Below are 21216 nucleotides of genomic sequence, written 5' to 3' on the forward strand. Positions count from 1 at the left end.
CTTGATGTCATCTGAAAACAATGGGTTTGTGTGGGAAGGCAACCCCTTAATCCATTTTGGCCAGCAGTCTCTCTCAGCTTTCGAATGGCAAGACCCCACTTATTTATAAATAATTTTCTTACTGCAAGTTTAGAATGATTTCACATTATTCCAGTTTTCAAAAAAAGATTTGTATGGCATTTTATAATTTTCAAAACTGTCACATAGATTATAGTATCAGATCTTTATTCATCACTTCTCGGGCCTATTTCTGGGCCGTGTTCTATTTCATTGATCTACTTATCTATTCTTCCACCAATACAATATTGTCTTGATTTCTGTAGTCTTGAAATTTGATGGTGTCAGCCTCCAACTTTATTCTTTGTTTTCAATATTGTATTGACCTTTCTGGGTCTTTTGCCTCTCCATAATAAACTTAAGAATCAGTTTGTCAGCATCTACAAAATAACTTGCTGGCACTTTGATTGGGATTGCATTGGATCTATATACCAATTTGAGAAGAACTAACATCTCAACAATATTAAGCTTTCATATCCACAAACATGGAATATCTTTCCATTTATTTAGTTCTTTGATATAATTCATCAGAGTTTTGTAGTTTTCTTCATATTATACCTAACATTATTTTTTTATATGCTAATATACATGATATTGGTTTTTTTATTTCAAATTCTGTTTAGTCATTGCTGGGATATAGGAAAGAAACTGACTTTTGTATATTAACCTTGTGTTTTACAACTTTGCTATAATTATTTATTAGTCTAGGAGTTTTTATATCTATTTTTTCAGATTTTCTGCATAAACATTATACTATCTGTGAGCAAAAACAGTTTTATTTCTTCCTTCTCAATCTGTATAATTTGTATTTCTTTTTTTTCTTTTAACTTTTCTTTCTTTCTTTTCTTTTTTTTTTTTTTTTTTTTTTTTGTGGTCTTATTGCATTAGTTAGAATTTCCAGTATGCTGTTGAAAAGGAGTTAGAGAAAGAACATACTTGCCTTGTATTGAATCTTGGTGGGAGAGCTTTGAGTTTCTCACTATTAAATTTGTTGTTGGCTTTAAATTTTTTATAGCGCTTTTTTATCAACTTGAGAAAGCTCTATTCCTAGATTACTGAGTTTTTATCATGAATACATGTTGGATTTTGTCAGATGCTTTTCTGGGTCTACTGATATGATCATGGGCTTTTTCCTTTCTAACTTGTTTATGTGATATATAACATTAAATAATTTGTGAATACTGAACCAGCATTGCATAACTGAGATAAATCCGACTTCATCATTTTGACTTGCTAATATTTTGTTGAAGGTTTTGCGTCTGTTTTCCTGGGAGATATTGGTCTGCAGTTTTTTGTTCTTATAATAGCCCCTTTGTTTTACAGATGAGGATCAAGACACAAAAGAGTCAAGGTCCTTTTTAACTTCACAAATCCATAATTTTTCACTCTATATTTAATACTATTTGCTGTGGCATCATATGATGAAATCTCCACTTTTTGCTATGGATAGATCCAAAGTGACACGTTGAGAGATAGAAATGCAAATGTATATAATAAGGAATTGCTATTTCTGACACATTTGTTTGAATTTTATCATAAATATACTTTTTTTTCATCTTTATGGTAATTTTTTAAAGTTCTTAATTTTGATTCCAGTATGGTTAGCACAGAGTGAGTGTTATATTAGTTTCAAGTGCACAATGTAGTGATCCAACAGTTCTATGCATGACTCAATGCTCGTCCTAAGTGTACTCTTTAATCCCCATCACCCCCACCCACCTCCCCTCTGGTAACCATCAGTATGTTCTCTATAGCTAAGAGTCTGTTGTTGGGTTTTTGTTTTTTCTTTTTCTTTTTTTGTTTTTTTGTTTTTTTGGGTTTTTTGCCATCACGTTCATGAAGTCAGAATTTAGCAACAAATTAACATTTTCCCATTTTTCATAATAAAACAACAAAGCATGAATTGGTCTGAATCTCAACAATGTTCATAAAACAGTTTATTTTAAGTTTATTTGGACATGCAGTGAGAACATGAGATGAGGTTTCAAGTCACTGGTTACTGTGGAATCAGAAATTAGTGTCCAAAATACTAAATAAGGATGGAAGGCAGGCTGCTTTGAGAAATAAGCATAGGCTTTGACATTGCTAGGGTTTGGGTTCAAGTGTAACATGTGTCACTTGCTAGCTGCGTAACTTAGGCAGTTTCCTCAAAAAGAAAATGATAGTGATAATAACCACCAGGTAACACTCTTATGAGGACTAGAAGCAGGTAGATTTTATATCCAAACATCTCCACATACAAGTAAGTCAAGACACAATAGCTCTTTCTTTCCTTCCTTTGATGTGAATTTAGTAATTGAATTTTTCCCAACTTTTATTGTGAAATATTTTAAACATTCAAAAAGAGCGTAGTAAAGTGAATGACTGACCAATTTTTCTTTGACTTTATCTTCCGGTCTCTTCCCTGCTTCCCTTTCGCTCTCTCTCATGCACACACCGTATGCATTTTTGCTGAGTATTTGAGAGCAAGATAAGATAAGCATGTATCTCCTAATTTAAAAAAACTACGTAAACAATAAAATTAACAAAAAATCTCTATCATCTAATGTCTCTTCCTTATGCAGTTTTATCAGTTATCCCCAAATTGCATTTTATGGCTTTTTGTTATATTTTTTCCTCAATGCAGGATCTAGTCAAGGCTCATTCATTGCTTTTGATTGTTAGGTAGAATCTTAACAGTACTTTTACCTGTTGTTGGTTTTTTTTTTTCATGATACTAACTATTGAAGAATCCAGATAAAGTTGTCTTATAGAATATCTAACAATCTGGATTTGTTTGATTGTTATCTCTATTCCCTGTCTTCCCTGTTAACTGGACATTAGATCTAGAGACATGGTTAGTTTCGGTTTAAATGTCACAGGTGAGGGGGCGCCTGGGTGGCTCAGGCTCAAGTCAGTTAAGCACTTGACTCTTGATTTTGGCTCAGGTCATGATCTCACAGTTCATGAGTTTGAGCCCCACAGGGGGCTCTGCACTGACAGTGCAGAACCTGCTTGGGATTCTCTCCCTCTCTCTCTGCACCCCCAACTCGTGCTCTCACTCTCTCTCTCTCTCTCAAAATAAGTAAATAAAAACTTTTTAAAAAATTTTAAATAAAATAAAATAAATAAATGTCACAGGTGATATAAACTTTATACATCCATGATTTCTCACTCTTAGGTATGCTCATTTTGATCACTTGGTTTAGAGATGACTGCCACTTTCCTTCTAGGGAGGGGGAGATGTCTTTCCCTTTATAATTACTAAATAATCTCTGAGGTAATACTTTGGTGCCATGTGAATATCCTATTTCCCCAAAACCTTTCATCAAATGATTTTACTTATTTATTTTTTAATTTTTTAAATGTTTATTTCTTTTAGAGATAGAGAGGGAGACAAAGTGCGAGTAAGGGAGGGTCAGAGAGAGACACACGCACATAGAATCTGAAGCAGGCTCCAGGCTCTGGGCTGTCAGCATAGAGCCCAAGGCCGGGCTCAAACTCACAGACTGTGAGATCGTGACCTGAGCCAAGTTGGATGCTTAACTGACTAAGCCAGTCGGGTGTCCCTCATCAAATGATTTTAACATCCAGTACTGATCCTTGCCTGAATCATTACATCAGGAATAGTAATTTTTTTTTAATGTTTTTATTTATTTTTGAGAGAGAGAGAGAGAGAGAGAGAGAGCGCGCACCAGTAGGGGAGGGGCAGAGAGAGAGGGCGACACAGAATCCAAAGCAGGCTCCAGGCTTTGAGCTGTGTCAGTACAGAGCCCGACGCGGGGCTCAAACTCACCAACCGTGAGATCATGACCTGAGCTGAAGTCAGACACTTAACTGACTGAGCCACGTGGGCACCCTGGGAATACTGATTTTAATTTAATTCTTATCTGAAAGACAGCTGAGCTTTTTAAATAAACTATTTAAAAATATGTATATTAACTTAGTCCCTTTACATTATGCCATATGGTATAAATTTATTTAGTGTTGATAATTTTCATACACTTATTATTTACTTATGGCATGAAATATTTTTCTATTTTTCTATAGATGAGCATTTTCAACTTATTTATTGTTTTTTAAATAAAAATAAGTGGTTTCATTAATCGTATATTTATACCATGGTGAATTCTAGTACTGCATATTAATTTCACATGCAAAGAGCAAACTAAGACGAGTTATAGATGAAAAAGGATGTCAGAAATTAGAGACATCAAAAATCTGTCTCTGTGAGGAGACTAAGGACATACGATGACAAAATATAATGTGACATGGATTAGAAAAAAAATTTAGATTAAAAACCAAGGAGATCTCAGTAAAGGATAGATTTTAGTCAGTAGCTATGTATCAGTATTAGTTCATTAATTATGACAAATGTACCATAGCCATGTAAGATGTTAATAATAGGGAGAAATAGGTGTAGAGTATACTGGAATTTTCTGTACCATTGTACCAATTTTCCTGTAAATCTAAAGCTATTCTAAAATTAGAAGTTTATTAAAAATTATATTAATGTTTTTAAAATATGAATCTGAAGTTTAAGAACAATGATTAAAATTTCTTTCGGCATACTAATAAGATAAAAGCGATGAAAGCAGTTATAAAAAAAATACCAAATGCAGAGTTTTAATTAAGAGGACTGTATTCAAAGTGATAAATATTTAAATGATGCTGAAAAAAGGAAAAAATTACAAAACTTAGAACCCATTAGTTTCAAGAGAATGGAATACTGTGTTATGGCTAGTGTCTGTGTATCTCCTAGAATTAGTTAGGTTATGCTGTGATAACAAATGACTCAGAATTATCAGTGGCTTAACTCAAAGAATTCATGTCTCACTCCTTCTGCATGTCCATTGAGTGCCATACTTGTGGCTGTGCTCAGGGACCCAGGTCAGTGGAGGTGCCTGTTGCTCTCTGCTTCCACATAGAAGAGGGGGGACATGGTGACTCTCGCTTCAGCTGTTGAGGCTTCTGCCCTGAAGTTACAAGGGCCAGTTTTGCCCACATCTCACTGGGCTCAGCAAGTCACATGACCACACCTAACTTCAGAGGTGGGGGGGGGGGGGGGGGAGGTGAATATATTCAAACAGACCTAATGTCTATCGTAATTGTGACTCCTGTTTGTCGCTCACTGTATGGTAGCTATTGACTCCACAACTGTCGTGATAGTTACGACAAAGCTGTTGGAACAAACGGATTTGTGGCAAACTCCGAAGCAATCTTAGAAATCAACTGCTACTTTCTGTTAATTTCTATTATTTTGATTGTTGATGCAGATCCTGGGTTAGCTCAGAAGAAATGATCAGATATTTGCGCCTGTTTTGTTGAGATTTTCAGAGGTTTGAATTGCATGTATTATAGTAAGAAGCCCTGACAAACATAAGTACACAGCTTTTATATGCAATTATAGTACTACTCATGAGTATCCCAGAATTGGAAGTCCTGCAAGTCAAACAGGTAAATAAATCTACCTCCTTCATGTCTTGATATATAATCTGCAGATGGGAAGTTATGTCCACAGGGGCCACCATAGGGGTGGGAGGGAGTGCTGGAGTTAATTCTTAAACTTGAAAGTTGGAGGAGTTGGAGGGGTTAGGTGGAATAAAGTTCCATTTGAAAATCTTCTACTAAAGGGAAACTAGCCGCTCTGGACCTCCGTTTTCTTATCGCTACAATAAAGGGGTACATAAACCACAAAGGTAGACTGGATTCCTGAGACAGCTTCTGAAATTCTATGAATCGATAATTTTAGAAATTCTGATTTTTAATGCATTTTTATATTCTCTAAATGTGATGCAAATGGCTTCCCTAAATTATACTCACTCTGGGAAATGGTAATGTTTAATAAAATGCAAAATCAGTGCCTTATTAACTCAACACACGTAAATTGTGGCCAAAACTAAAATTGAAGTCAGCTTTTAGAATCTACCAACCTCTCCCACCTGTTTCCGTAAATCGTTTCCCACACTGATTGTCAGGAGAATCCTGACTCTACAGTAACCCTGCCTGCAAACAGGAGACGAGACCTTCCAAAGGCTAGGAAGCAGGAATGGGTTCTGTGGACACAAGATTTGGAAAGAAGCCCCCATAACACTAAGTTCGGCGTTTCATTTTGAGCCTCATCTGGGGGCTTAGGAAAGTTTCCAAATCAGTAGCAGGGGGGACCTTTAGTCACTCAAAGGGTTTTCAGATATTATTAGGGGAAACTGACCCTTTGTTGTTTATTTAATCAAGTGGCTTTCTTTGAATACACAGGGTGCCAAGTGAATGAGTCATCAGACTAAGCAGAACAGAATAACAAGGACACCTCCTGTGTTCGGCTTTCTGCCTGTGATGTTTGGCAATTCAAGAACTTGGTTTTTTACCTGCAGGCATCTTCTGCAAATGCACTATGGTTCAAAATACCTACCAGAGTGGTTTTAAGGGCTCTACCCCAATATAATCTGGGCCTTAGTCCTATAGTTTGCAATCTGAGTTTTTTTTTTAATTTTTTTTAAACATTTATTTATTTTTGAGACAGAGAAAGACAGAGCATGAACGGGGGAGGGTCAGAGAGAGAGGGAGACACAGAATCTGAAACAGGCTCCAAGCTCTGAGCGGTCAGCACAGAGCCCGACGCGGGGCTCGAACTCACGGACCGTGAGATCGTGACCTGAGCCGAAGTCGGACGCTTAACCGACTGAGCCACCCAGGCACCCCTACTATCTGAGTATTTTTAAACATCCAAACATAGGCGCATATCTTATATGTATATATGTATATGTATGTAATGTGTATACACACACACACGTATGTATACCTTTAAAAACATTTTTTAATCATGGCTGTTGAGTTCCTATGCATAATTTCAGTTGGTCCACTCCTATGGTCACAATAGGTAATTTTTATAGAGCTTGCCAGTTAGAAGAAAACGTATCTAAAAAATCACCTATTGCTGCCTAACAGTTTTCACAAATTTAACAGCTTAACACAACACTCATGTATTAGTTAATTAATTTGTTAATTCATTAATTAAGTAGTTCATTTGTCAGTTCATTAGTTCTGTAAGCCACACATCTGGGATGACATGGCTGGGTTTTCTGCTTAGGATATCACATGGCTGGGGCGCCTGAGTGGCTCAGTCAGTTAAGCGGCCGACTTCGGCTCAGGTCACGATCTTGCGGTCCATGAGTTCAAGCCCCGCGTCGGGCTCTGTGCTGAGAGCTCGGAGTCTGGAGCCTGCTTCAGATTCTGTGTCTCCCTCTCTCTGACCCTCCCCCATTCATGCTCTGTCTCTCTTTGTCTCAAAAATAAATAAACGTTAAAAATTTTTTTTTTTAAAAAAGGATATCACATGGCTGAAGTCAGGTGTTGGCTGTGCTGAGTTATGTCTGGAGGCTCTGGGGGAAAACTGCTTTTGGAGACATTCAAGTTGTTGGCCAAATCCAGTTCCTTGCAGTTGTAGGCCGAGGTCTCGGTGTTCTTGCTGCCTCACAGCAGCTAGAGGCTGCTCACAGGTTCTTTCCAACACGATCCCCTCCATCTTGAACCAAAAAGGTGCACTGAATCCTTTGTGTTTCAGATCTCTCACTGACTCTTCTGGAATTAGCCAAAGAAAGCACTCTGCTTTTAAAAAGGTTCATGTGGGTGTGTTAGGCCCACTCAGATAATTTCCCTTTTTTTTTTTTTAATTCTTTTTAATGTTTATTTATTTTTGAGAGAGACAGAGACAAAGTGTGAACTTTCTGGGGAGGGGCAGAGAGAAGAGGGAGACACAGAATCGGAAGCAGGCTCCAGGCTCCCAACTGTCAGCACAGAGCCCGACGCAGGGCTCGAACTCACAGACCGCGAGATCATGACCTGAGCAGAAGTCACATGTTTAACCAACTGAGCCACTCAGGCACCCCTAATCTCCTTATCTTTAGATCAACTGATTAGTACCCTTAATTACATCTGCAAAGTCCATTTTGCTGTATAAAGTAACATAATCATGGGTCCATCTTAGAGTTCTGGCTACTACACTGACTTCATGTAGACACCAAATCCTCTGTTATCCAGATTCAGTTTTTAGGTTGGCTGACATGACAAAGCTTTTGGAGCATTAAATGTGAATCACCATGATCAATCGTATTTAGGCTAAATTACTTTTATTGTGAATGTGATGCAAAGGATTTGTAATACTGAAAAATACATTTACTTTTTAAATAAGTCTATTGTGTATCAGACATAAAGAGCTATTACAAATGCTCAGTGTATTGCATAGAATTCTTTGATTCCATCAGATGACAATAAGTCGCATTATCTCCTTAATGTATGCTGTTAATCATGGTCTTGGTCATAGACTAATGACACAAACTCATAGACTTTATAGCTAAAAGAGAGCAGAAATAATCTGTCACCCCTGCCCCCATTCCTTGCCATTTTCATAAATGAGGAACCAGAGACTCAGGAAATATGACTCAGAGAAAACCACAGAGTCAGCTAGTTAGTGGTAGAGATTGGCCTAGAAAACATGTTTTCTGATTCCCTACCTGGTAGTCGTAGTAACGACAGTACCATTAATTGAAGATTTTCCATGTATCAAGCACTTTCCTAAGCACTTTAAATGTATTATTTTTCTTATTTTCACAAAAATCCTATGAGGTAGGCGTTATTGTCTCTGCCATTAGACAGGTTGAGAAAACTGAGTCAGAGGGAGTAAGTAACTCGCTCGATGTCACCCAGCTTGTGTGTGCTTAGGTGGGGGTTCAAAGAGAACCAGTCTGACCCCAGGGCCTGACCCCTTGAGCGTGCCCCACTCTTTCCACCTCACCAGCTGCTTCTAACAGGGCCTTCCGTGCAGGCTACCCATCGGCTGTATTCTGATAACAAATCAGCAAAAAGCAGAGAATCGGGAGTCAGGGAACTGTGTATAAACTTTAGTTCTGTCACCTTGTGTAAGCTGCCAGGGCCCATGGACGCTGTGTCTGTAAAATGGGGACTCTTAGAGTTGTTCTACAGAGAATGCAGGTGAAAAGCAGTCTGTAAACATGAGGATTACACTCCCATTGTATTGTTCTTTGACAAATGGTCGCTGGTCCTCATCAACCTGTAATAGCAGGTTTTCAAGTTACTCTTATTGTGGTGGAGACCGATATCAAAAGGCTGTGTGTCCCGTAGGAACCTCATTTCCTTTGAAAGTCCTGTACATATGCTCATCCCACTTTTCCAGCTTCACTGAAGGGGTACGTCCCACTTGGAGGTGATATAGCTTACGGATGCCACACGGAGAGGCCAGGATCCTAGCCCTTGGCTGTGCTCTTGAACAACAGCCTGGCACCTTCCGTGACTCCAGTTCACCCCTGGACAGAACTGTATGACTTTTAGGTGTAGCCATTTGGGGATCATTGTCAAATGGTCATAAATATTAAATGTATGAGCGCCAAGAGTCTCTTCCTCATCCCTACTCTTTTTTAAAAAACATTTTCCCTTTTTTGTGGGTATGTGCATTTCTGCTCTACTATTTGAAAGCAAGTTTCAGACAGAACATTTCAGGTCTAAATACTTCCTCATATGTCTATAATGATAAGGAAATTTTTGTAATACATGCCATTATTACTAGGAAAATTAACTATTTTCCTATCCTGTCTAATATCCAATTCATATTCAGATTTTCCCTATTTGTCCTTAAATTGCTTTTAGAATGTTTTGCTTTTAGTATTTCTTGTTTTATTTTTTCCCCAAAAGAAGTCAAAATATACTCATAGCATTTAATGGTTATATCTCTGTGATATTTTAAAATCTGGACCAATTCCCTGACCTTGTTAGTTTGTTTATTTTAATGATGTTAACTTTTTTTTCCCCCACGATATTAACTTTTTAAAGAGACTAAGCCAATTCTCTTGAACAAAACCCCATGTTCTGGGTTTGTCTAATTTTTTTTTATTGTATCATTTATCTTTTACCCTATCCTTTGTGTTTTTGAAAGCTATAAATTGGTTCCAAAGACCTGATTAGAAACAGGTTGTGTATTTTTGTCTGGAATAACTCGATAGGTGGTACGAGGTACTAGGTATGTTATATCAGGAGGTACATTATGACTGTCCCACTGTGAGCGCTACTAAGTTTGATCACTTAATTAGGATGGTGATACATGTCTGGTTTCCCAGTTTTAAAGTACGTGTTTACCTTTCACAAGTAGAACTAAACTATGAAATGATGTTGGGTGGGGTGCTAATGTGAATATCCTTTCATCTAATGCTGTTAGCATCCATTGATGTGCTTTATCTGAATCATTTATTGCTTTGGAGGTTGCAAATTGGTCATGTAAAATTTTTATCAGTCCTTTTATATTTATTAACTAACATGTCTTTGTAAAGAAGAGACTTCCCTCATCAGTAAGAAGGGATGCTTTAGAATGTCTTATAGTTCATATCAGTACAACATGTTTACCATCGATTTTCTAAAATATCAGCCTTGGATTACGGAACTGAGTTGTAGATCGGTCATAGTTGATATGTGATATAAACTTTTTAGAGCATTTTGATGTACATTAAGATTGAAAGTGGAGAATAGATGAAGTTGAAAGCAGTGTTCCAAAATGGTGAGCAAATATTCTAAGAGGCGTGGTGAGAGAAATTTCAAGAAGTTACAGTCAATATCAGCAAATGTTTATCGATCTAAAATGAAATTATGAATAGAGGCACTAAAAGAGCTTATCGTCCCCCAAAATCTAATGGTATGCATGGTCAGTGTAGATATATATTTAGTCCCAACAAGAAGTAAATTAATACAAATAGTTTGGACTGTCACCCTGTTGCCCCACCTTTAGTAATCTCTCCACTACACATTCCTACCACTGCTCTTCAATATGCTTTGGTTGTTTGTGCCATCTCTTAACTGCCCATGGTCATTCCTTTCTTCATGCCTTTGTCCATGCCCTTCCCTTGGCCCCAAACACTTCCTTCTTGCCTCTTAGGTCCCAGTGTGCCCGTCTCTCAAGCCCAGCTAAAATCCCACTCTGTCTGTGAAGCTCCTTCCTCCCTGACCTCTCCAAATCACTAGCACACTCTGTCACATCTGTGGTCCCTGACTCAGTTTCCTGTTTGGTCTTCCAATTGGCCGCTCTAAGTAAGTCTCATATTCAAGCTGTTGAAGATGCCTGAGGACATGACTACCCATGACTCCAAATTAGAAAGCTCTTTTCAGCTGGTATTGCTGGGGGGGGGGGGGGGGGTTGTGTTCCCTTTGAGAGTCTCTGAAAGTTACCAACAGATGGGAGACTATATCAGAGAGGCTGTCTCCCTTATTTGGCTTTCTTTGCCCTCTACTATCGATCACTCTACAAAATCAGGTTTTTGTATGAAAGTAGAGGCTGGAATTGAGGTTAACCCATGACCTATTCTTTGGAAATAAAGTCAAGCCCTAATCTTTTCACTATGATCAAAAGAAAGGAAAGGAAAAAAAAAAAAAAAAAAGACAGGTATAAGTCAACCTTGCCTTTAAATACTACGGATGAAAACAAAGCTTATTTTGTTTTCCTTAGGTTGAAACTTTATGTTCCTCTTGTTACCAATTTGAACACTGCTTTAGACAGAAACAAAACAACAGTATTTTTTTAGTGGCAGTATTTTGTGCTTCTTGAAGACTTTTTAGAATATCTTCATCCCACTCAACCAGACACTGTTTCAAATACCTTTTCTCTCGGTCTCCTTAATGAGAGCACTTTGTGTTTTACGCAGTTCTTTCCACCTGAGGACCTTCACCACGTTGGCTGCTTATGATTTGCTACCAGATGGTGGTGGCACAACTGTCATGCCTCTTGTCTTCTGTCTGTGCAGAAGCCGGCGGTAAAAAGCTCCGGAGCACCGTCCAGCGAAGTACAGAGACGGGCCTGGCTGTGGAAATGAGGAACTGGATGACTCGGCAGGCGAGCCGAGAATCTACGGACGGCAGCATGAACAGCTATAGCTCGGAAGGAAAGTGAGTGGGGCCAGCGTGACGCGCGTCTCTTCCGTGCCTTTGCCTGAGACCATCTTCTGTCTCACTCTCTGCCCTTTCCCAGAAGCTAACTCACACACTCCACAGCGCCACTTTCACGTTCCCTGGCTGATTTGCTGTGAGGAGGACTTCTTTTTTGTTCACCTGCCACTGAGAAATATGACCTATGTGGCTTTTTATATCAAAGGAGATAGGTTTGGGGACAAAGTGTCTTGCTTTAACAGCGAGACGCTAAAATGTGACTGTCACAACACAGGCACATGCAAGTTTGCCCTCGCTTGACATAATATGGAGAAGGAATAAGACAGAATAAGCCCTCGTGCCACACCACATGAGCAATGCTAATTTTTAAAATCTTGGCTCCTATTACTAAAAATTATAGAACGCCGGATACATACTTAGTTCCACGAAGTAACAAGCAGTTCAGACCGATGTAACGCCACCAAGTAAGCTGGTGAGCCTCTCCTTTATGTAGTTGGCATATAGCTTTTCCTTGAATCAGCCGTATCTGAGATATTTTTAAAGCATTTGTCAAGATTGTGTAGCCCTGTCACCGACAAATTGATGATAATTAGCAACTGCGGATCCAGAGATGGGTGTGTTAAAGGACACCACTAGAGGAAGGTGGCGTTTGCTGACTCCACTCTGTCATCACCACGGAGCATCAGATGTTCAGACAACATGCGTGGCAACATGCCAGTTCACAGACATGTTACCATAGGAGCCGCTGGCCGATTATCGATGATATGCCACAGGGACCGTTTGTGTAGCAAGATCATATAAATACAAGAGACGTGTATGGTCTCCATACCTTTTTAAATAAGGTTATATGGGATACTTATAGAAACATCAAAATATTTGGATTAACTGTATTGGGAATTAAGGCCGGCAGCAGAAATAGATTTGATGTTCATCAAGGAAGTCTTAGATGGAGAATGAAGTGGAAAATGTGCATTGAGCTCGCATCATTGCAGAGTGCTGTGGTAGATACTGTTAGGGACACAAAAATATCCAGACTGGGGCCTCTGGCGCCCCAGCTGTTTATATAATATTGGAAAAATGGGATGAATACTCATAAACTCATTCAATAAATATTTTCATGGCTTCCAGTGCTCTAGGCACTGTGCTGAGTAAGGGATATAATTCATACAAGGGAGCCAAAATCAGTTAGTCGTTAAGACCGTGGGTTTAGAACCACCTAGGCTTAAGTTCTCATCTGTTTCTTGGTACTGTAGAAACTTGGGCAAGTTTTTCTCAGTTTCGTTTGAATTAACTGAGCTTAACAAGTATTCGTTAAGTGCTTACAGTATTCCAGACATGGTTCCAGGTGCTGGAGATACATAATAAAATAAAACGAAAAACAAACCCTGCCCTCACCAAATTTACAGTCAATAGATAAGATGCACAAAAAAATAAGCAAAGTTGTTAATATATATATATACATATATGTATATATATATATGTATATATGTATATATATATACATATATGTATATATATATACATATATGTATATATATACGTATATATATACATATATATATATATGGAAAATTAGTAAAGCATATAGTAATTAGATAGTGTAAGTGCTAAGGAGAAGAAGGAAAGGAAGAGAGACGATAGAGGGTAAGGGTAGGTTTTTTGTAAGGTAGACAGGGAAAAGGACATATTTGAGTAAAGATTTGAAGAATATGGACATTTGAGGGAAGAACATTCCAGGCTGAAGCAGTGCTGAGGCCCCGAGGCAGCATTCGCCTGGCATCAGCGTGGGAAGGACAGCGCGGCAGACTAAGGGCAGGAGTAGCAACAGACTAGGAATTAAGACAGCGGGGGCAGGGTGGACAGCTCAGATGGTCTTTGTGAGGACTTTGCTCTTACCCTGAGAGGGATTAGAAACCAGTAGAGGATTTGAGCAGAGTCCTGACATCATCTGACTTTCATTTTCACCGATCACTCTGATTGCCATGGAGGTGGAAAGTAAATTTGGCCACAGAGAGATCATTCCGAAGGCTGTTCAGTAACACCAAAGCTAGAAAATAATGGCTTAGACCACAGTGGTATCATTAGTGAGGACAGATTCTGGATGTATTTTGACAGTAGAGCCAATAAGAGTTAATTGATATATTTGATGTAAGTGATGAGAGAAAGGGGGTGTATTCGTTTGCTAGGGCTGCCCTAACAAAATACCAAAGATTGGATAATTTAAACAACAGAAATTCATTTTCTTATAGTTCTGGAGGCTAGAAGTCCAAGGTCAAGGTGTTATCAGGTTTGGTTTCTCCTGAGGCCTCTCTCCTTGACTTGCAGATGGCCTCCTCCTCAGCATGTGCTTACATGGTATTTCTTCTATGCATGCATACCCCTGATGTCTCTTCTTACTATTCTTCTCCTTCTTTTTAATGTTTTTATTTATTTACTTATTTGGAGAGAGAGAGTGAGTCCAGGCAGGGGAAGAACAGAGAGAGAGGGAGAGAGAGAATCCTAAGCAGGCTTTGTACTGTCAGCACAAAGCTCAATGTGGGGCTCGAACCCACGAACCACGAGATCCTGACCTGAGCCACGATCAAGAGTCAGACGTTTAACCTGCTGAGTGCCCCTGATGTCTCTTCTTATAAGGAGTTGACTCTATCGCTATCTTCAATTTCTTTTTTCTTGTTCTCTCTTGAAACTCTATTCAGTTTTTCCTTGCTCTCTTGCTTGCTTTATTTTTCTCCATTCTACTTCTTCTTACAAGGATACCAGCCATATTAGATTAGGGCCCTGCCCTCATGACTTCATTTAACCTTAATTACCTCTTTAAGGGCCCAATCTCCAACTATGTCTTACTGAGGGTTAAGGCTTCAACATATGCATTGGTTGGGGGTGGGAGGTGGGGGAGGGGGGGGCACAGCTCAGTCCATAACAAAGAGGAAAGACTTACCCCAAGCTGGGCAATTGAAAGAATGAACTTGCTATTTAAGATGAGTATTCCCTAAGGGGTGCCTGGGTGGCTCAGTCCGTTAAGCTTCAGGCTTCAGCTCAGGGAATGGTTTCATGGTTTGTGAGTTCAAGCCCCATATCGGGCTTTCTGCTGTCAGTCTGTCAGTGCAGAGCCTGCTTCACATCTTCTGTCCCCCTCTCTGTCTGCCCCTCCCCAGCTCACACATGCATGTGCTCTCTCTCTCTCTCTCAAAAACAAATAAAAACATTAAAAAAATAAAAGATGAGAATCTCCTGAGAAGAACAGAATTTGGCTTTTTGTTTGGGACAAATTAAGTATCAGTTGTCTGTTAGACATCCAAGCAGATCTGTAGACAGCGCAGATCAAATGCAGGTCTGTGGTCCAAGCTGGAGATGTCAATCTAGGCCATATCAGCATAGATGGCATTTAAAACCATGAAACTTCATGAGATTACCAAGGAGATTGGGGCATGCAGAAAAAATAAGTCAAAGGATCGAGCTCCCAATATTTCATGATAGGACCAGTGAAGGAGACTGAAGCAGAGTGGCCAAAGGGAAAAATCAGAGGACTAGAGGATCTGGGAAGCAAAGTGGACAAAATGTTTCAAGGAAGAGGGAGGGCTTGATTGTGCCAGATGCCACTAATGTCTTACATTAGACGAGTACTAACAATTGGGCTTACCACTGTGGCCCTTAGGTCACCTTGGTCAGAGAAATTTTGGTAGAGTGGAGAAAAATAAAGCAAGCAAGAGAGCAAGGGAAAACTGAATAGAGTTTCAAGAAAGAACAAGAAAAAAGAAATTGAAGATAGCGATAGAGTCAACTCCCCCAAGGAGTTTTGAGTAGAGAAATGGGGTGGTAGGTAGCAACAGAAGAAGTGGAGTGAGGAAAGGGATTTTTTGAGAGAGAGAGAGAGAGAAAGCATGAGTGAGTGAGGGGCAGAGGGAGAAAGAGAGAGAGAGAGAGTGGAGTGCAGAGCATAGAGTGGGACTCAAACTCATCTGAAGTGGGACTTGAGCTCACGTGATGTGGGGCCCAAACTCACAAACTGTGAGATCATGACCTGAGCCGAAGTTGGATGCTTAACCGACTGAGCCACCCAAGTGCCCCTTTTTTTCTATTTCTTTTTCTTTTTCTTTTTCTTTTTCTTCTTCTTCTTCTTCTTCTTCTTCTTCTTCTTCTTCTTCTTTTTGAAAGGGATTTTTTTTTTAAGGTAGAAGATTTTTTTTTTTTAAGGTGGAAGAATAACAGTATGTTCGTGTACTGATGGGAATGATCTGGAAGTTTCATCTATAAAACAGGTTAGATATTAAAATCGATCTCCTAGTAGCTAAGAGGATTCAATACAACAGTGCCTGTTGTGGAGTAAGTGCTCAGCAGGTGCTCGGTGTTACTGCTAGAAATCACAGTCCATGTCCTCCAGACAAGGAAGAGAAAGACACACACACAGCAGCCTGCAATCCAGTGTGACAGGGGCTTCTGGTGACACACATGGGCCGCTACAGAAGAAGAAAGGAAGAGCCATGGGAGGTGGATCTGGGTGTTGGGATCCAATTAATATAAGTAGGAAAATAGTGGCAGTAACAGAAGGGGGCAAGAGGAAACCCGAGCTGCCTGAGAGTAAATGGGTTGAGGGTTTAACCTCATGTGTTCTTTTGCTTTTAGTCTGATCTTCCCTGGCGTCCGCCTGGCCTCCGATAGCCAATTCAGTGATTTTCTGGATGGCCTTGGCCCTGCCCAGCTAGTGGGGCGTCAGACTCTGGCTACACCTGCAATGGGTAAGAATTTCTGTCTTGTGATTTTATTGATTCTCTTCTGGATTATTGAAAATTACATTCTCTGATTTCATAGAGTCTCGAGCAGTATTGTCAACAGGAGTAAGTATTTTTATTTTACCAATAAAAATGTTTAACCAATTTTTCCACTTCATTTAAATATGCTTTTTAAAGTAAGATAACATCGGGGCACCTGAGTGGCTCAGTCAGTTAAGCGTCCGACTTCGGCTCAGGTCACGATCTCACAGTTCGTGAGTTTGAGCCCGTGTTGGGCTCTGGGCTGACAGCTCAGAGCCTGGAACCCGCTTCAGATTCTGTGTCTCCATCTGTCTGCACCTCCGCTGCTTGCCCTCTGTCTCTCACATTGTCTCAAAAATAAATAAACATTAAAAAATAGAAAATAAAAAAACAAAGTATCATTGATAAATTTTTAAATATAGTTGAATTTTGGAAACTATATGGCAAATGACAGAATGATCTAAAACCAAGGTCTTTGGACACAAGCATTTTTCTTACTGCATTTGTACACTAAGGCCTGTCTGTTTCTTCCTCATATGCCCTTAGGTGACATTCAGGTAGGAATGATGGACAAAAAGGGACAATTGGAGGTGGAAATCATTCGGGCTCGTGGCCTTGTTGTAAAACCAGGTTCCAAGACACTGCCAGGTAATAAAAGAAGACATGCTTCTATTATTTGCAATCCATTACTTTTCAATTCAGAGACTTTGTTTTTGATTAGACGCTGAAAACCTGGTTTTCAGATAATTAAGGATACTAATAATAAGGGAGTCTGTTATCTGTAGTAGTCCGTGAGTTGATCCTAAGTGAGCATTCAGTTAGAGTGGTCTGGTAGGGCTAATATAAGTTGTTAAATAAGTACATATGTAGTAGAAACCATTGCAAAATGAAAACTACCACACTTAGATAATTTATTTTGTACAACATGTACATAAGAAGTTCTTTTTCTGATTAGCTGATATTTTGTGTTATCCTTTACTTTCTCTGGAGCTTCAAAATTCTCCTTAGGAATTCTTAAAGTCCTGAAATTAGAATAAAAACATATACAGGTTGCCAAAGTAGCAAAAGCCTTTGTTTATAGGACATTCTAATTAGAAAACTTTTGCTTTCTGCATTGTACAAAGAAAGAGAGGCACCATTGTCAGTTTTTACTGTGCCGTCACGTATTTCATACTGAAATGTCATCATCTAAGGTGCTTGGGGCCGTGAAAAATGACACAGACTCCAGAGACATCGTGCAGAGATGTACAGAACATGAGATCTGTTATGTAGAACAATTAGTAAAGATTCTGAAACTTGGTTTCTCACCTCAGAACCTCCACTGATTGAATTGTAATTTTGAATTTCTTGACTTTCCTTCCTATCCTTCCAGAAATTCTAAATTATAATGTGTATTACCTATTGTACAACCTTGCAGGAGCGATTAAGTCAATTGTGTTTATAAAAGTCTTGGAAGTAGTCAACCCACTCTGCTATAAAGAATATCATAATTTGTACGTGCATGAAAATGCTTTTATTTTTTTTATTTTTTATTTTTTATAATTTTTAAAAAAATTTTTGAATGTTTATTTTTGACAGACAGAGAGAGAGACAGAGACAGAGAGAGAATGAGCGGGGGAGGGGCAGAGAGAGAGAGAGAGAGAGAGAGAGAGAGAGACAGAATCCGAAGCAGGCTCCAGGCTCTGAGCTGTCAGCACAGAGGCTGATGTGGGGCTCGAACTCACAGACCGTGAGATCATGACCTGAGCTGAAGTCGGACGCTCAACCTACTGAGCCACCCAGGCGCCCCTGAAAATGCTTTTATGAAGAGTCAGACACATCTCAAGCCACGGAATTCATAATTAGTTGACTCTTCCCAGCTAATGTGAACATATTACATCAAGCCCCACCGCTATCTTGTACCCACACCACCATCAATGAATAAATCTTTTGGGGCATCTGGGTGGCTCAGTCAGTTGTGTCAGACTTCAGCTCAGGTCATGATCTTATGGTCCGTGAGTTCAGCCCCGCGTCGGGCTCTGTGCTGACAGCTCAGAGCCTGGTGCCTGCTTCAGATTCTGTGTGTATCTCTCTCTCTCTCTGCCCCTCCCCTGTTCATGCTCTGTCTCTCTCTGTCGAAAATAAATAAACATTAACCAAAAAACAAAAACAAACAAACAAGCCCCTTGGAATAATAAATAAATGATTTTTATTTATAAAATTTATATTATATTATTATATAAGCTATAGTATTTATATTATAATTTATTTCTAAAACAATATAGAACTTCTAGCACATTTAGTTAGATTTAAGTCCTGACAGATGAAAGACTGAACAAGACATCTCTCCTGAATATTGTTAGGGACTAGAAGCAGTCCACCTTATTTAATACAGTGTTTAAATCTATGTAACCACTTGATGGTATAATAGTAACAACTCAGAGTAGCCTCTGAGTTAATATTGCCTAAAACTACTTGAATGACAGTTTTATAATAAATAAATAAACAAACAAACACCTATTCTTTATCTAATGATTTTGACACAGTGTGGTGACTTTTGATTGCTGGCTCTTTCAGCCTAAAGTGAAGCTGTTGTAGATGTCACGTGCAAGTTGAGTATTTCATAACCATGGCTCATCGCTTAACTCTCCCCTCTATGTTTTCTTTCTCAAGCACCATACGTAAAGGTGTATCTGTTAGATAATGGAGTCTGCATAGCCAAAAAGAAAACAAAGGTGGCAAGAAAAACGCTGGAACCCCTTTACCAGCAGCTATTATCTTTTGAAGAAAGTCCCCAAGGGAAGGTTTTACAGGTATTTACTGAATTGTTTATCCCCTACATAAGAAAGTATTTTCATGGAGTCAAACCTTGCACCCCCATATCTTCTTATTGCATTCTTTTCGGTTGCCCACAATCGAAATTCTTGGAAGCGTCCCAACAGTGGCTGGTGCTATAAACCCACAGATGCTATTGTTTCTTTCACAGTGAACTAGAGACTTGCAAAGCCCCATCATACACAGACTCCGATCTCCCTGGACTGCTTATGATCGTAACACTCGAGTACACTTGTCCTCATGTACCTTTGGGTTCTAGTAGTTAAAAACAACTATCCCAGCAATTAAAATACAACTCTTGAACTTAACGTTTGATATCCGCACAGTAACTCAATGTATTTTAGTTTACGAGTTTTCACGTACATAATTATACTGACATTACTCTCCTTTGTATTTTGCTAACAGATCATTGTCTGGGGAGATTATGGCCGCATGGATCACAAATCCTTCATGGGAGTGGCCCAGATACTTTTAGATGAACTGGAGCTATCCAATATGGTGATTGGATGGTTCAAACTTTTCCCTCCTTCCTCCCTAGTAGATCCAACCTTGGCCCCTCTGACAAGAAGAGCTTCCCAATCATCTCTGGAAAGTTCAACCGGACCTTCTTACTCTCGTTCATAGCAGCTGTAAAACTGTTGTCATAGCAACCAGCGTTACAAAAAAATAAAAAAAAATCACAGGTCGCAAACCCTGGTAACACTGCATGCTTAATGTTGTGTCTTCTGAGCCTGTTTCTAGGGATACAAAGCGATCCTGTGTTCTCAGAGGAAGTTGCACACATTGTGCCCTAAAGATGGCCCTCAGGTGAAAGAGCAGTTATGAAGAACTATCAGGTTTGGAGTTCAATAACACTCAAGTTTTGGTCCAATCTGAAGCCATGGATTAATCTCAAAGAATCAGTCAGTTTCATGCAACAAAAGCCCTTTTCAATGGCACCTTTATATTTTTATCGTTCCTTTTTCTTCATTTCTCTGACCCCAAAGCCCTGTTACGCCACAGAAATGGAGCTATACAGTCATTAAGCCATGTTACAGGTCAAGGAGTGAAGTCCTAGGAAGCATCAGGTGAAAAGCAAGAGACCAAAGAAGTGGTCCGGGACAGACGTCAGCCCTCCTCTGGAGTGTGACCAGCAGCGGCCAGTCCTGCGTGAACAGTGGCAGACTCAGAGCTCCGGCGGGCACGCCATTCACTAATGCCACGATGTGTTGGACTCTGAAAAACAAAATTCTGTGGCTACACTGTACTGAATGAAATTAAACTTTTTTTGCATGGACACAGATTAGCTGAATACTTAAATTATTTTCTTGGGGCTGCAACTTGCAAAAAAAAAAAAAAGAATAAAAATCAGCCATTTTCAACAATTTATATTATTTTTAAAAGTAAATTTCACTATTGCATGGTTTTAAAAAGGGGAGAGAACGCAACGGGGTGGTACAAAGAGACACCATGTTTATTCTTTAAACTGATCATAGTCTGTGTTTTGGCAGACATTACAAATGAGAATACTTTCTAGAAGATACTTAAAATTCTCTTTATGTGACAAATAAGCATAATATATTCAATTTATTTCCATGTTAAATATACAAATCTTATGAAGTTCAATATGCGCAAATCGTTCGCATCTTTCTTCCTCTTCTCTGTCTTACTTTTCCTCTTCGCTCTTTTAATCTTT

General features: G+C 39.2%; 1 protein-coding gene across 2 annotated transcripts in view; it reads left to right on the forward strand.

Moving 5' to 3' along the window:
• Positions 1–20836, forward strand: part of RIMS2 (regulating synaptic membrane exocytosis 2) — a 322108-nt gene extending 301272 nt beyond the window's left edge. For both annotated transcript variants that reach the window (XM_047842737.1, XM_047842736.1), the window contains 5 exons: positions 11835–11976; positions 16600–16712; positions 17274–17375; positions 19380–19519; positions 19947–20836. In XM_047842737.1, coding sequence (XP_047698693.1) covers positions 11835–11976; positions 16600–16712; positions 17274–17375; positions 19380–19519; positions 19947–20165 — 716 coding nt within the window. In that variant the 3' untranslated portion in view covers positions 20166–20836. The remainder of the gene's footprint in view (positions 1–11834; positions 11977–16599; positions 16713–17273; positions 17376–19379; positions 19520–19946) is intronic.
• Positions 20837–21216: the final 380 nt, after the last annotated feature.

Source organism: Prionailurus viverrinus, chromosome F2, assembly GCF_022837055.1.
Source record: "Prionailurus viverrinus isolate Anna chromosome F2, UM_Priviv_1.0, whole genome shotgun sequence".
NCBI lineage: Eukaryota > Metazoa > Chordata > Mammalia > Carnivora > Felidae > Prionailurus > Prionailurus viverrinus.